This window comes from Phaenicophaeus curvirostris, chromosome 5, assembly GCF_032191515.1.
Source record: "Phaenicophaeus curvirostris isolate KB17595 chromosome 5, BPBGC_Pcur_1.0, whole genome shotgun sequence".
Lineage (NCBI taxonomy): Eukaryota > Metazoa > Chordata > Aves > Cuculiformes > Cuculidae > Phaenicophaeus > Phaenicophaeus curvirostris.
In genome coordinates, this window is record NC_091396.1 from 18,487,952 (window position 1) to 18,501,459 (window position 13,508).

At 42.3% G+C, this 13,508-nt stretch overlaps 1 protein-coding gene across 15 annotated transcripts in view; it reads right to left on the reverse strand.

The window, feature by feature from the left end:
• Window positions 1-13,508, reverse strand: part of BRSK2 (BR serine/threonine kinase 2) — a 327,332-nt gene that overhangs the window by 10,883 nt on the left and 302,941 nt on the right. For 9 of the 15 annotated variants that reach the window (XM_069857785.1, XM_069857792.1, XM_069857790.1 and 6 more), the window contains one exon: window positions 6,510-6,557. The exons of the other annotated variants lie outside the window; for them this stretch is intronic. In XM_069857785.1, coding sequence (XP_069713886.1) covers window positions 6,510-6,557 — 48 coding nt within the window. The remainder of the gene's footprint in view (window positions 1-6,509; window positions 6,558-13,508) is intronic. 15 annotated transcript variants of the gene reach the window in all.

Consider the following 13,508-nt stretch of genomic DNA (forward strand, 5'->3'; position numbering starts at 1 on the left):
GAAGGCTGAAGTACTTAACAACTTTTTTGCCTCAGTCTTCGCTGATAACCGCTCTCCCCCATGGGTCATGAGACAGCAAGATGGTGACCTGGGGTTAAACCCCCTCCCACTGTAGAAGAGGATCAGGTTCGTGACCACCTGAGGAACCTTAACATTTATAAGTCTATGGGACCTGATGAGATACATCCCAGAGTCCCAAGAGAAATAGCCAATGTGGTTGCCAAGCAACTCTCCATGATATTTGAAAAGTCATGGCAATCAGGAGAAGTCCCTGGTGACTGGAAGAAGGGTAACATTGTGCCCATTTTTAAAAAGGGTAGAAAAGACGACCCCTGGGAACTATCAGCCTGTCAGCCTCACCTCTGTGCCTGGGAAGATCATGGAACAGATCCTCCTAGAAGCTATGCTAAAGCACATGGAGGACATGGAGGTGATTAATGGCAGCCAGCATGGCTTCACTAGGGGCAAATCCTATATGACCAACGTGGTGCCTTTCTATAATGGAGTAACTGAAGCAGTGGACACGGGTAAACCAACGGATGTGATCTACCTAGAATTCTGTAAAGCCTTTGACACGGTGTCCCCACAACATCCTTCTCTCTAAATTGGAGATATATGGGTTTGATGGGTGGGCCATTCAATGGATAAGAAACAGGTTGGATGGTTGTATTCAAAGAGTAGTGGTCAATGGCTCAAAGTCCAGATGGAGATCCACGACAAGTGGTATCCCTCAGGAGTCCGTACTGGGACTAGTACTGTTTAATATCTTCTTCAATGATATTGACAGCGAGATTGAGTGCACCCTCAGCAAGTCTGCAGATGACACCGAGTTGAGTGCTGCAGTTGCCACACCAGAGGGACAGGATGTCATCCAGAGGGACCCGGACAGGCTGGAGAAGTGTGTCTATGAGAACCTCATGAGGTTCAACAGGACCAAGTGCAAGGTCCTACACTTCGGTCAGGGCAATCCCTGATTTCAGTGCAGGATGGGGGATGACATGATTGAGAGCTGCCTTGCAGAGAAGGACTTGGGGGTGCTGGTTGATGAGAAGCTTGACATGAGCAATGTGTGCTTGCAGCCCAGAAGGCCAACTGTATCCTGGCCTGCATCAAAAGAACCATGGCCAGCAGATCGAGGGATGTGATTCTGCCCCTCTGTTCCTCTTGTGTGAGACCTCATCTGGAGTACTGTGTCCACTTCTGGAATACTCAACATAAGAAAGATATGGAACTGTTGGAACGGGTCCAAAGGAGGGCTACAAAGATGATCAGAGGGCTGGAGAACCTTCCATATGAGGACAGGCTGAGAGGGTTGGTATTGTTTAGTCTGGAGAAGAGAAGACTCTGAGGAGATCTTATAGTGACCTTCCAGTACGTGAAAGGGGCCCCCAAGAAAGCTGGAGAGGGACTACGCATAAAGGCTTGCGGTGACAGGACAAGGGCGAATGTGTATAAACTGGAGAGGGGCAGATTTAGGCTTGATATAAGGAAGAATTTCTTCACCATGACAGTGGTGAGACACTGGAACAGGTTGCCGAGGGCAGCTGTGGATGCCCCATCCCTGGAGGTGTTCAAGCCCAGGTTGGATGGGGCCTTGGGCAGCCAGGTCTAGTGGGAGGTGTCCCTGCTCATGGCAGGGGGGTTGGAACTAGATGATCTTTAAGGTCTCTTCCAACCTAAACTATTCTATGGTTCTATGATTCTAAAGCATTTACTTAATATTTTGATTTAATATTCAGATATTTGATTTAATATTGAGGCCATCTCAAATTTAGCTTAGTATAGCCAAGCAAATATTCACATGCAGTATCCTGAATTGCTACTTGCCATAAATAAAGTACTGTGATCTTAATTAAGAGAGAAGTTATCTGTGTTTTCTGTATCAGGTATTTATAGAATCATAGAATGGTTTGGGTTGGAAAGGACCTTAAAGATCAATACTATTATAGAGAAAGAGGAATAGATCTTGTATTGGACAGTAAAAATCTAGCCATCTATAGAATGAAGAGATACGACAGCATCAAGAGAGTCAGCCATCCATTTGGACAGCAAAGGGTACCAGTGGAATAAGCAAGAATAACTGGGAAACCTGGCTTGAACTCTTTGGCAAATCTGACTTATCTTACTTATCGTGGTCTGCTCATTATGAATTAATATCTGCTCTTTCAGGTGGGTCATTTTCCTTTTATCTCTCACTTGGGTCACTGGAAGACCAGTAGCCAGCCCAGTTTTTCCAAAATGCTAATAAAAAAAATACCATTCTAACCACCTCACAGTGTAAAAGTGGTGAGAAGAACCTTTCAGCTGGGAAGGCATTTTTTTCTGCAGGTTTCAGCATCACTGGTCCTGTCATCAATTACGACTTTATGAATTCAAATCACCAACATCCTCTTCCATCAAACATCTACTTCATGAGAAGCAGAATTCCTCTAATTAATGCCAATATGCTCTTCCAAGAGCACCAAACCCAGGCACCTGGTGCTGCTAGTAACACCAATAGTCTCTAAATTAGCACTCAGAAAGCTACATGCTCCAAGTGCAACCCAAATGTGATGTAATGTAACCAGTTTTAAACTACAAAATGTCTCCTAATGTCTCAAGTAGCCTGGGATGCTATTGACATGGGTTTGCATCTGTATGAATCAAGCTATGATTGCAAGAAGCTGTGAAGAGAAGTCTCTACTGCAGTGCCATCGCTCTGTGTGCATGGACAATGACTGACCATGTGGGAAAGGCCAGATGGCTCTTAATAGGATGCTATGTCAAGTCCTAAACACTGGAAGCAACAGATTGAGTGCTCTACATTGGAAAGATAGGAAAGGCAACTGGATTTGCTGTGCTTCTGCTTTGATTAGATAATTTTGGTGATAGCCAATGTTACACACAAGGATCCATAAAGCTTTTGGTTCAACTCTGGTGCCCGGAATCAAGGTTTTGGATTGTAAGCAGCAATACAGGATGTTTAAGAAAAAACATGAGGTGTTCTGGCCACCCTGTTGTCACAGGATTATGGTCTCAGGCTTTGCAAGAATGTATGTTTGTGCAGTGACCAACATGATAGCATGAATTGACCATACTAGTTATACGTACTAACATTTTCCTTCTCTTATCCTCACCCAGTTCCATGGAAGTGCCACTGATGTAACTGAAGACTTTCCTGAGAGTCATGAGGGATGAAAAGCAGCAAGTAAAGATTGTCTTGGAAATAAAATTCAGCCCTAGACAGCCACCATACAGAGACTGCAAAGTTTACAGGCTCCCTGGTAAGTGTTGTTCAGAAGGCAAAGTCAAGAATAATGCAGGCTTTTGAGAGCCTTCTGCCAGTAGCCAGCACCCTGGTGAAACATACTTACTAAGGACTCCAAAAAAATGGGGATGGCTGGAAAGGGGAGCTATCAATGGCTACATATCAGCTTTACTACTGAGTCAACCACTCACAGAAATTTTCAGTTCACTATTTAAAGAACTTGAAGTCGTTAAAGTTTGTGAAGACAGACTCTTTCCTGAACAAGGACTACTGACATGGCACTGTGAGCTTCTGTGTGGTGAATATCAATGGCTCCAGCTCCAATGCACTCAATCTACAATGATACTTCCTTTCTGATTCTCAGCTTTGTGGTTGAAACCGGAGGGCTTTCCAGTTTGTGTATTATTTTAATTTTTTTTTTTTAATGTAAAGGCTCTGCAGAACCTATGAGAAACTCATTGTCAATTATACAACTTATTCTTCAGTGAGATAGACAGAAATACCAGATTAGATGGTAGTAAACAATTCTCTCAAACCTACCTCAAAAAAACCAGAATACAGCTCTTTCTTTTATAGCCGTGTTGATTTCATAGAGCTTAATGGCAGCACATAAAACTTATCTGTCACTAAACTGATTTGGCTCTGAATAGATTAGCTAAGTTGGAAACTATCACTCCCATAGGCAGTTTTCAGATTACAGCTGCATTTTAAATGTAAAGGTTTTAATTTCTATAAAGTAAATCTAATCTTATAAACAGATATGAAAGACTTCATGGAAACCAGTTCAGTCTTTCTGAAAATAGGATGGCCCATTCACCTGCTGAAATGAGTGGAAATATAAAATGAAATATTCCACCCCAATGTGCTTATCAGCTTTATTATAAGCCAAATTATTTTCTTCTGCTGTGAAATATTAAGAGTTGGCAGAGTTTCTCAGTGTGCACAGGTAGGGTTAATACAGCAGCTCTTATGTCATTTGGATATTGGCAGCTCCTCTGACATACTTCAGCTGTTCAACATTAACTCATTTTTCACTGCCAATGGCTATATGCAAAATCATTTCTCAGATTGATGACCACTGCAAACAGAAGATGAGATAACATTTAAATAAATTTGCCTTGCTGTTAATTATGACATTCGATGGTTTATAGTGGGTGAAAAGATATTCCTTATTCCCACCAGAGCTTTCACAAGGCTGAGCCAGGCACAAAGCATCTGATTAGCTCTTCCTGCTCCAGTGTCAACTTTCTGGCAAAAATAGGACAACTTGTGCTCACTCTCAGAATATGGAACAATGATGAGGTCAAAAAGACACACAATATAGTTGTTCTTACTCTATTTGTTGCTACTAGGTGAACATTATGGCAACTTCACAAGGGGATTCCCTCTCCTCAGAGTCATAGAGGACAGTTTGCTCAGAACAGGCTAAATGCTGGCATAATTCCCTTCCATTCCCCTGTCTAAATTGTAGGTCAGCTCTCTGGCACATGAAATAGCTCTTCACTCATACAGAAAGATGGAATTCAGCGTGGGGCAGTCACCACTGCTTATGTTGTGCATATGTGTGATTTAAAGGTAGGAGCTCCATTAAACCCCTATAATCTATCCTTTCTCTTCTCTGGATCTATCTGTGTGCTCTGCCTGTGCTGTAGCTGCCACAAAATAGCCTCCCTGCTGACCTTCACTTTGTCCCCTTTGTCCCTTGTTGGATTGATGCTGACCCTGTGACAGATGGAGGACCTGCCTGAGCCGAGAGTGAGCAGTAATGCTCTTTATATAGAGAACGCAGAGTATTGGCTGGTTATCTGTATAGATCGATTAACTTGTAAGCAATTAGCAGAATCAGCATTTCAATATTTTCATATGATGTGAATGCCAGATCCAGGCAAGATACAAAGGCCTGAGGAAGAAGAGGGACTTGCTGTTTGACATCTTCAAGAAGAAGCTGGAGGTCTGCCTAAAACTTGAATGATTTCATGAGGAGAAGAAAACAGTATGACCCAGAAAACTAAAATAAGAAATCAAACAAGCTCCGTTCAGAGCAAAGGAAGAACTCCCACCAGCAAAGCTGCAACATAAGGGAAAGATACCATCTGAAATACAGGAAATGGGCCAAATTCTGCCTTAGTCACGCACACATAAACCTCCAACATGACAATTTTCCTTTGTTGCTACAGGCTCCACAACAACTCCAGAACAACTTTCCTCTCTTTACAAAGAGATGATGCAGGAGTTACAGGTCCAGCTGGACAGCAGTACTACCTCAGTGACCACTTCCTCAACAGCTTGTGTCCCCTTTCACAGAGATATCTGAACTCAACCTAGACACTAGAATGGAAATCTAAAGAGAACAGAGTTCTCTTGCACAGAACCTTTCTGGACAAGATATAGGTAATAGGACAAAAAACTCTCTTACAGTATTTGGGAATTTACACTATTGTATTTGGGAGATTCACTAAGGGCGCAGGTAAAGAAAGAAAGAATACAGTCCATCTGCATAAGGGGAGGGAAGACAAGTTAACCAAAATTCATGAAACCTCAAGCAAGTTGAGCTGCATGTTTTGCAGGAATTTTTTTTTTCTAATTCCTAGCAAAACTCTGAATCTCCAGTAGGTTCCCTGCTCCTCCAGCTAGAGACACAGCATCCTTCCCCAAGACCAGACTGGAGCCATGACTATTTACACTAAGTGTCCGACAGATAATATGCAGTGTGTCTTATGGAAGATTGAAGAGGATCTTTCTCCAGGGATATCCAGGGAAGAAGGGAGTGGATGCAAAATGGAACTAAATAACATCAATCCTGTCTCAATAAATAGCAGGAAACCGAGGGAGATAGCAGCTAGCAAGGCAGCATTCAGCTTCACTGCAGAAAAGAGACTGAAGAATTGTGAATCAAAGGCAGTAAGTAAAAAACAGAGAAAAAAAAACAAACAGGAAAGAAAAAGAAAACCACTCGCCTGGGTTACAGTGAGGGAGGGAGTCATTAGTGCAACACCACACACTTGTGCTATGAAGGGGAAAGCGGTGGTGGAGCCTGTGCATCTGTGCATGGATGGGGAGGAACAGAGTAAGGGGTATATGCTTGTGTCCACCAGGTAAGTGAAAGACGCAGTGGGCTGTTACGGGGTAGGTAGTCTTGAAAAGAGCATGGGAGAGCAGGGATAGGGAAGGGGAACAGGTGGAAGGGACAGGACGGCGCGTTATTATGTTGCTTAGCAGGGGCCGGGTAAGGAGAAAAGGCAGAAGGGAAGGAAGTTCTTACCACATTTGGAAAGTCTGCCAGTCATCAACTCCATACAGTTAGTGGTGTCTGGATCATAGAATGGAAAGAGGAGGGAGGGAGGGAAAAACATAAAAAAAGGTTTCCATACCTCTGTGCATAAAGTAGTAACTTAGCACATTATTACCTGAAGCAGGAAACATATACACATCTTGGTCTTAGCACAACCCAGGCCAAATTCTGCCACCCACTGTACGCCAGTGCAAACCTCGCCCTGTGACTAAGAGTGGATGCTGCTTCTGTCTCGCTGCTTCCACTTACCTCGTTATCATAGTATTTATGAGATATGAGTATTTATAAGTATTTATGGGATGTGGGAAAATTTCTGCCACCACTTTAGCAAACTAAAAGCCTTGAATACATTGTTTCACCTGGCCAGCTTTGCAATTTAGCCTGCAACAGCCAGGAAAAGACCAGCCAGCTGATACATGTACATCAAAAGCCTGGTGAGAGGAAGGAAAGGCAGCTTTTTCTACTGGACATGGAATGAGAAGGCTACTTACACAGCTCAAAACCATCTTTTAGACCTTAAAGGATAAAGTCCATGTCCTCAACATAACTCTACCTCTCTCATTAATGTGTAGTCTCTTACTCCTCTTGCTTTCAATGACAGACAATAGGATTACTTCTGGAAAGGATGGCAGAATCTGGCCTGGAGACGTTACTGTCTGGTTTGGGTATAGCTCCCATTGCCACAGCCCCTGAGTGCTTCTTACTCAGGTGCAATAAGCAGAAGGAGCTCTAAATGTCAGCTTTAGAGAAGAAAGGACCAGCTCTACTGGACATTTCCATGTGGAATCTGCTGGCAAGCCAAAACTGCTGCTGTCAGCCAGGATTCCCTTGCGTTTGGGGTCTAAATCATTATGTCCATGAGTGCTGGGCAATATGGAGCACCCACTTGCTGCTGAGCAAGTGGCTCAAAGTTAAAGCACTCAGTTCAGTGTCAGATATTCTCTTGCCTGGCCTCTTGATGAACATTCCAGTATTTAAGAAATAGGCTTCTTGGAAACAGGCACACATAACTGAAAATTCCTAATTGCTAGGAAGCTCTAGCTACTCCCTATCTGCTGAAAAGTCTGCAGGAGAGAGGGGAGGAAAGGCAAGTAAAATTTCTTGGCATTCCCCCCCTTAAATTACAAGAAAAGTAATTTCAAAAAAGGAGAAAGGGGTGCTGGATATGCTTCAGTAAGCTGAATCCATGCTAGAAGAACATGGATGTGTATGTTTTTTGATGCAGGCAGGCCTGTGCTGCATAGATCATCTGGGAGAGCCTGGACAAGAGACGGGAGGTGCAGCAGAGAGGGCAGGCACTTGGTCGAGTGACACTGGTCAAAGCAGCCAAGCAGTAGTTCTGTGCTCTCCATCCCCTGGGTTAGAGGTGGGATGGCAGAGGTCAATGGGTGATGATACCCATGGAAGGTCTCTCAAAAAGGCACAAGACTGAGAGAAAGAGAAGGAGGTAAAGGAGAAGAGAGGATTCAAGAACTGGAAAAAGGCATCAGAGCTGTCAGAAAGGCCAGGAGTTTACTGGTTCTTTGGCTTGTCTGACTGAGTGAAGGCAGATTAAATTCCCAAAATACATTTCTTCCTGAAGATGCCTAACAAGTTTAAGAAGTGCCTACAGCTGCTCATTAAGACAATGACCAGAAGTCACAATCACAAGTTTGTATCACTTATTTTCTTTAATAACTTCATGGTATAGAATCGTAGTATCATAGAATGGTGTGGGTTGGAAGGGACCTTAAAGATCATCTACTTCCAACACCCCTGACATTGGCAGGGACACCACCCACTGTATCAGGTTGCTCAAAGCCTCATCCAACCTGATCTTGAACATCTGCAGGGATGAGGCATTCATGACGTCTCTGTGCAACCTGAGTCCTCATCACCCCCACATTAAAAAAATTCTCCCTAGTAGCTAATTTAAATCTTCTCTCTTTCAGCTCAAAACCATTACCCCTTGTCCTGTCCCTGTACTCCCTGATAATGAATCCCTCCCGAGTTATTCTATATGCCCCCTTTAAGTACTGGAAGGCTGCAATAAGGTCTCCACAGAACCTTCTCTTCTATCGGCTAAATAAGCCCAAGTCTCTCAGCCTGTCCTCATATGGGAGGTGCTCCAGACCTCTGATCATCTTTGTAACCCTCCTCTGGACTTGCTCTAACAGATCATTGTTGTTCCTGTGCTGATCTGTCCAGAACTGAAAGTAGTACTTGCAGAAGTTTGTTGTCTCATGCCTTTTATTTGTTCCTGTCCAGTACCACCCCCTCCCCCTGGCCCAAGTCAAATACACCTTGTTTTAATGCAGTGTAGTAGAGATCTACAGTGGCGGAGCTCAGAGCTCTCATCAATGATTAGCAGAATTCATGCTTTGAAAGAAACACATAAGAGCAAGGAAAGTCTCAAATGTGACCTACAGATCATTTCTGACTCCCATCTCCTACACCTGGAATTTTCCTTTCAAGTGTATCCAGACTAACTGCCCACACAGTAACTAGCAGTCTGGAAACAGAAAAGTTAGTACTTGGATTGTCTTAGAGGAAGTAAATGTTGCAATTTGTTTACTAAGATTCTCCTGAAATTGGTATTACTGTTTCCTTGTTAATTTTAACAAATTAAAAATAATCATGTCTCCTGAAATTAATACTTCAAAATACTGTCTTTTTTTCTAAGTGCTCTGCAGTCAGCATAGCTCTTTCTAGTATTTCATTTAAAGCCAATTGTGTAACAGCGCTACATACATTAATCATGTGATTAGAATACAAACTGGCAGATCTACAATTGGAAAAAAGGATTGTAACACAGGCTTCTTGACAGCGTAACATCTTGGACTCTGTACCCCATATTGCTCCTAAAACCCTAAATTTGCAGGTTATAGAATTAGTTTTGATGGATAGGAAAAAATATAAACCCTTTTTTGAAACATAAGACCATGGGAAAATGTTAAAGGAACACTAGTAAAACCTCTAATTTGTCTTCCTTAAAACGTTTATGCACAACTATAATTTGCATTCTCTATATTGCCACGGCCAGTCCCAGGAACTACACAGGAATTCATTTTTATTTTCAATCTCTTTCCAAGACACCATCAGATTGTTTTTCCCCCATACCTAAGGCATAGTAAACATGAGCACAACAGAAGCAGCAACTCCTATCACATCTCTTGGAAGACTAACAGAGTTAATAAGCCTTAAGCTTCTCTATTATAATAATTACTTTACTATGTCTTTCATTTCCATCATATTGTAATACCTGCTTTTGTAAATATTAAATATATATGATATATGATAAAATATTTCATCATTTTAAAGTAGAATTTTCTCTCTAATTAGATTCTCGGCAGTCAGCTTCTGCTGACAGATAGTAATTCACAACCCAGTGACTGTGAGATCCAGGTGTTATGTGAGGTGAATAAAAGCAGGGTCCAGCCTTTAGCTGTCTAAGAAGTGTTGATGTGTCAAGTAACTGCATTTTTAATGTGTGCTTCTTTTTAATTGAAATACAGTGGCAGTGTCAGTTCTCAGTCCTTATGATGATAAGGCAATTCCTTATTTCATAGAGGTTGCTGGCACTCAGTCACACTTTGGATTTGACCAAGACTCTTTAATAAATGACATCCAGATCAGTCCATTAAGTGATGACAAATGCTTTGGTTAAAATAAGACCTTACTTCAAAAGGCCAAACAAGCTCTGAATCCATTAAAAAATGCTAGTGTTCTGCTGAATTTTCTTTCCTGATTTTCTTTTTTCTTTAATTTCTGTGTTTCTATCATACATAAATTTGACAATCAAGATGCCAGGTTTGTAATGTGTCTGATATCTCTGAGACTGAGAGCTGTCCCAGCCCAGGAAATCTTACCCAAACAGCCGCTCCTCTGAGATCTCCAAATCCAATGCTGGATCCCCAAAAGCACTGAGCATCTCCTGCCAGATGCTCATGGTCCTCAATAAACATTTCCATTAAGGAAGACGATGTCAGAGGTGCCACCACTTCCTTTGGTCTGTCCAAGGCAGTTATCATTTAGATTGGAATTCCCTAGTGTTTAGGAGCTTATTTAAAATGCATTGGTCTCCTATCAGAACTCTGGAGAGCTTGGACTTCATTCTGCATGCCTTATTTCAGGACCACTCAGTGAATTTTAATGAGATCTATTCAGTAATAATACTAAAGCTGTTTAGCAAAAGCGCAGTGTTCTGCCAATCCAACTAGCCATTACATGGCACCTTTTGCAGGTAGGAATTAAGACAGCAAGGTGAACTGATTGCCCCAGATCCTACAAAAGTGGTAAGACTAAAAAGATCACATAAGAATGCAGGGAATGAGATAAACCTTGGACCTCAATGAGCCCTGGATAAAACTGACTTTTGGTCCAACTCCAAACTGGCATTTGCACAGCACTGTTCTAAGTCTGCAGCTGGAAGTTTACCTTGCAAAGCATATCATTTGCTCTTTGCTCCATTTTTTGTCTTGATGAGAAGATCCCTAGCACGCTTGGAAATTCTAAGTTTCTTACTTACTTTTTGTAGCAAATTAGCCAACCTACAGCTCTTGTAAGCCATAAAGACAAATACCCAGAATTCACAGATCAGTACACTAGCGAAGTTTGCTGAGTGACATGAACACATTTTGCTTTTTGAGATGTACACCAGCACAATAACAGAGCTTGGGTGCACATACAGAAGATACACACAATGAACAAGAATTTGCACTGGATATGAAGCTGGATACGGTCTCTAAACACTCGTTTATGCTGATGAAAGGCATTTCCAGCAGTAATGCTGAAATGCTCTTTACTTTGAGATGTCAATGGCTAAAATCTGACATGAAGCCAATAAATATAATAACGAAACATAAAACCTATTACAAAGAAGTTAAAGAGGCTATTTCAGTACCGCTGATTGCCCAGAACACGGGAAAATGGGAAAAAAAAAGAATATGCAACTCCCCATGCTTAAACCCAAAGTGGGAAGAAAATATTAGGAAAATAAAAACTGATACCTTGTGAATGATCACAGATGGTTTTTGCATGTCCCTACTCACCAGCTGTTTCTACTACTTTTCTGTGCAAGGCATTGGAGGAAAACAGATTATGATTTAATGGAAAGAGTACTGGGTTGAAACAAAGGCACAAAGGCAATCCTTTTATTCCATCAAAGCGCAGTCCTGCCCAGGGATTACCTAAGTAGAGATTCTGAGTATAAGGCTCCAGGACGGAGCCATGCATGGATGAGAGTCAAGGCCAGCTGCTCTTACAGACAGGAATACTCATTCTTGATCCAAAACTAACTGTCCTATCACTTCCTCACTGGGTTTAATGGATTTTGTGAAACCAGTAACAAGAACAGATATTCTGGTTCAGGTCAAAGGCCAAATCCATCTGGTGTTCCATCTCCATCGTCAGGCACGCATAGATAAGGAGTGTAACAGCAGGCCAAGCATACAGAACACTTCCTCCTAACACTACCTCGCTCTCTCACCACTTTCAGGTCACAGATTTCCTGACCCTGCTGTGGTTTCTCTTTTTAGCAATCCTCATGAAGACTTCTCTTCCAGGGAGTTGTCCAGCCTCCCTCAGAGTAAGAAGTACTCAGAGGAAGATGAGCATCTGCAAGCTCCTCAAGTTTAGAGCCTGCTTCAGCAAGGAGATCCACAGGTCTTACATTACATGAAGTACTTTTTTTGGCACATGGTTTCCACTAGTTTCATAGGATGGCCTCTAGTTCTTTCATTGGGAATGAAAAATGAACAGTCAATCCCTAGCTACTTGTTCTATGTCAGCCATGAGTCTGTAGACCCAGTATTGTCTCAGCAATTATACCAGAGAGAATTTAATATCCTGAAACATTAAGGGAGAAGGCTGATCTGTTGCACTAAATTTGGGCAGCTGGACAGTGGATTTCAGAAGTATTACATTAGCTTTTAGGATAGATTTCATTTATTTACACACTTATTCATGTAAGGGAGGGAAGCTGTTTTCTTGCTTCAGAGTATGTCAGAAGAAATAAGCCAGACTTACAAAGCTAAAAAATGGAAGTGAATGGAGGGATATCCAGGGGAAGGGAAATTTTAAGGTGCTCAAGTGTGACACAGAAACATATCTGCCTAGATCAGATACATATCAGGCTCACATACACACACAGAAAGATGCATGGGCAACACAACATCTACAAACACTGTTGTGAGCTGGAGGAAACGAGAAAGAGAAAAGTGTGTTCTGAAACCCAGGCAAGCCAGCTTAGTGGGCGGGCATGCTGCATAACAGATCAAAGAGGGGCAGGAGAGAAAATGACTATCAGTGCCATATGCTTATCAGGTTTTGCTGTTCTGGTTTATAGTGTATTTATTTAATCTTTCCCTTCTGCAAGTCTCACTTTACATGGATGCACCTTTCACAGATGGTATTCATTATCCCACCTGTAATGGCATCTGAACCAAAAGGCAGGAGAGACAACCACACAGACAATATGTCTGTGCACAATGAGCTAGGAAAATCTCCAGCACTGGGTCAGTACTGCTGGTCAGAGCCAGCAGTATCCTCAAAGCCATGGAGGAGAAGAGTCAAAGTGAACTGCGAACTCTTTCTGTTGCAGCAGTGGACTGTCTACAGAGAATCCTTAAGCCGTGAACCCAAATACAAGTCCAACCACCACAATGCCTGTGAGATGTTCAGAGCTGGCAATATGGGAGAGGAAGAAAAACAGAGAAGAATTTGCCTTGTTTCTAATAAGAAATGCCAAGTAATTCCATGGCAATTTCTAGGAAGCTCTTGCATGCATCTTCCCAACCACAGCCACCAAGCGAAGCAAGGTGCCGAACATGTCCCTGTATTTCCCCTTACTTCATATCCCCCTGGCTGGGGATGTGAACCACAGGGCTTCTCTACTCTGATGCACAGGTTCTCTCTTCTTGGTAACAACCTTTTTTTTTCTCCTTTCCTTTTCTCTTTTCCTTGCATTCTGTTCCAACCTAACTTTTTCAG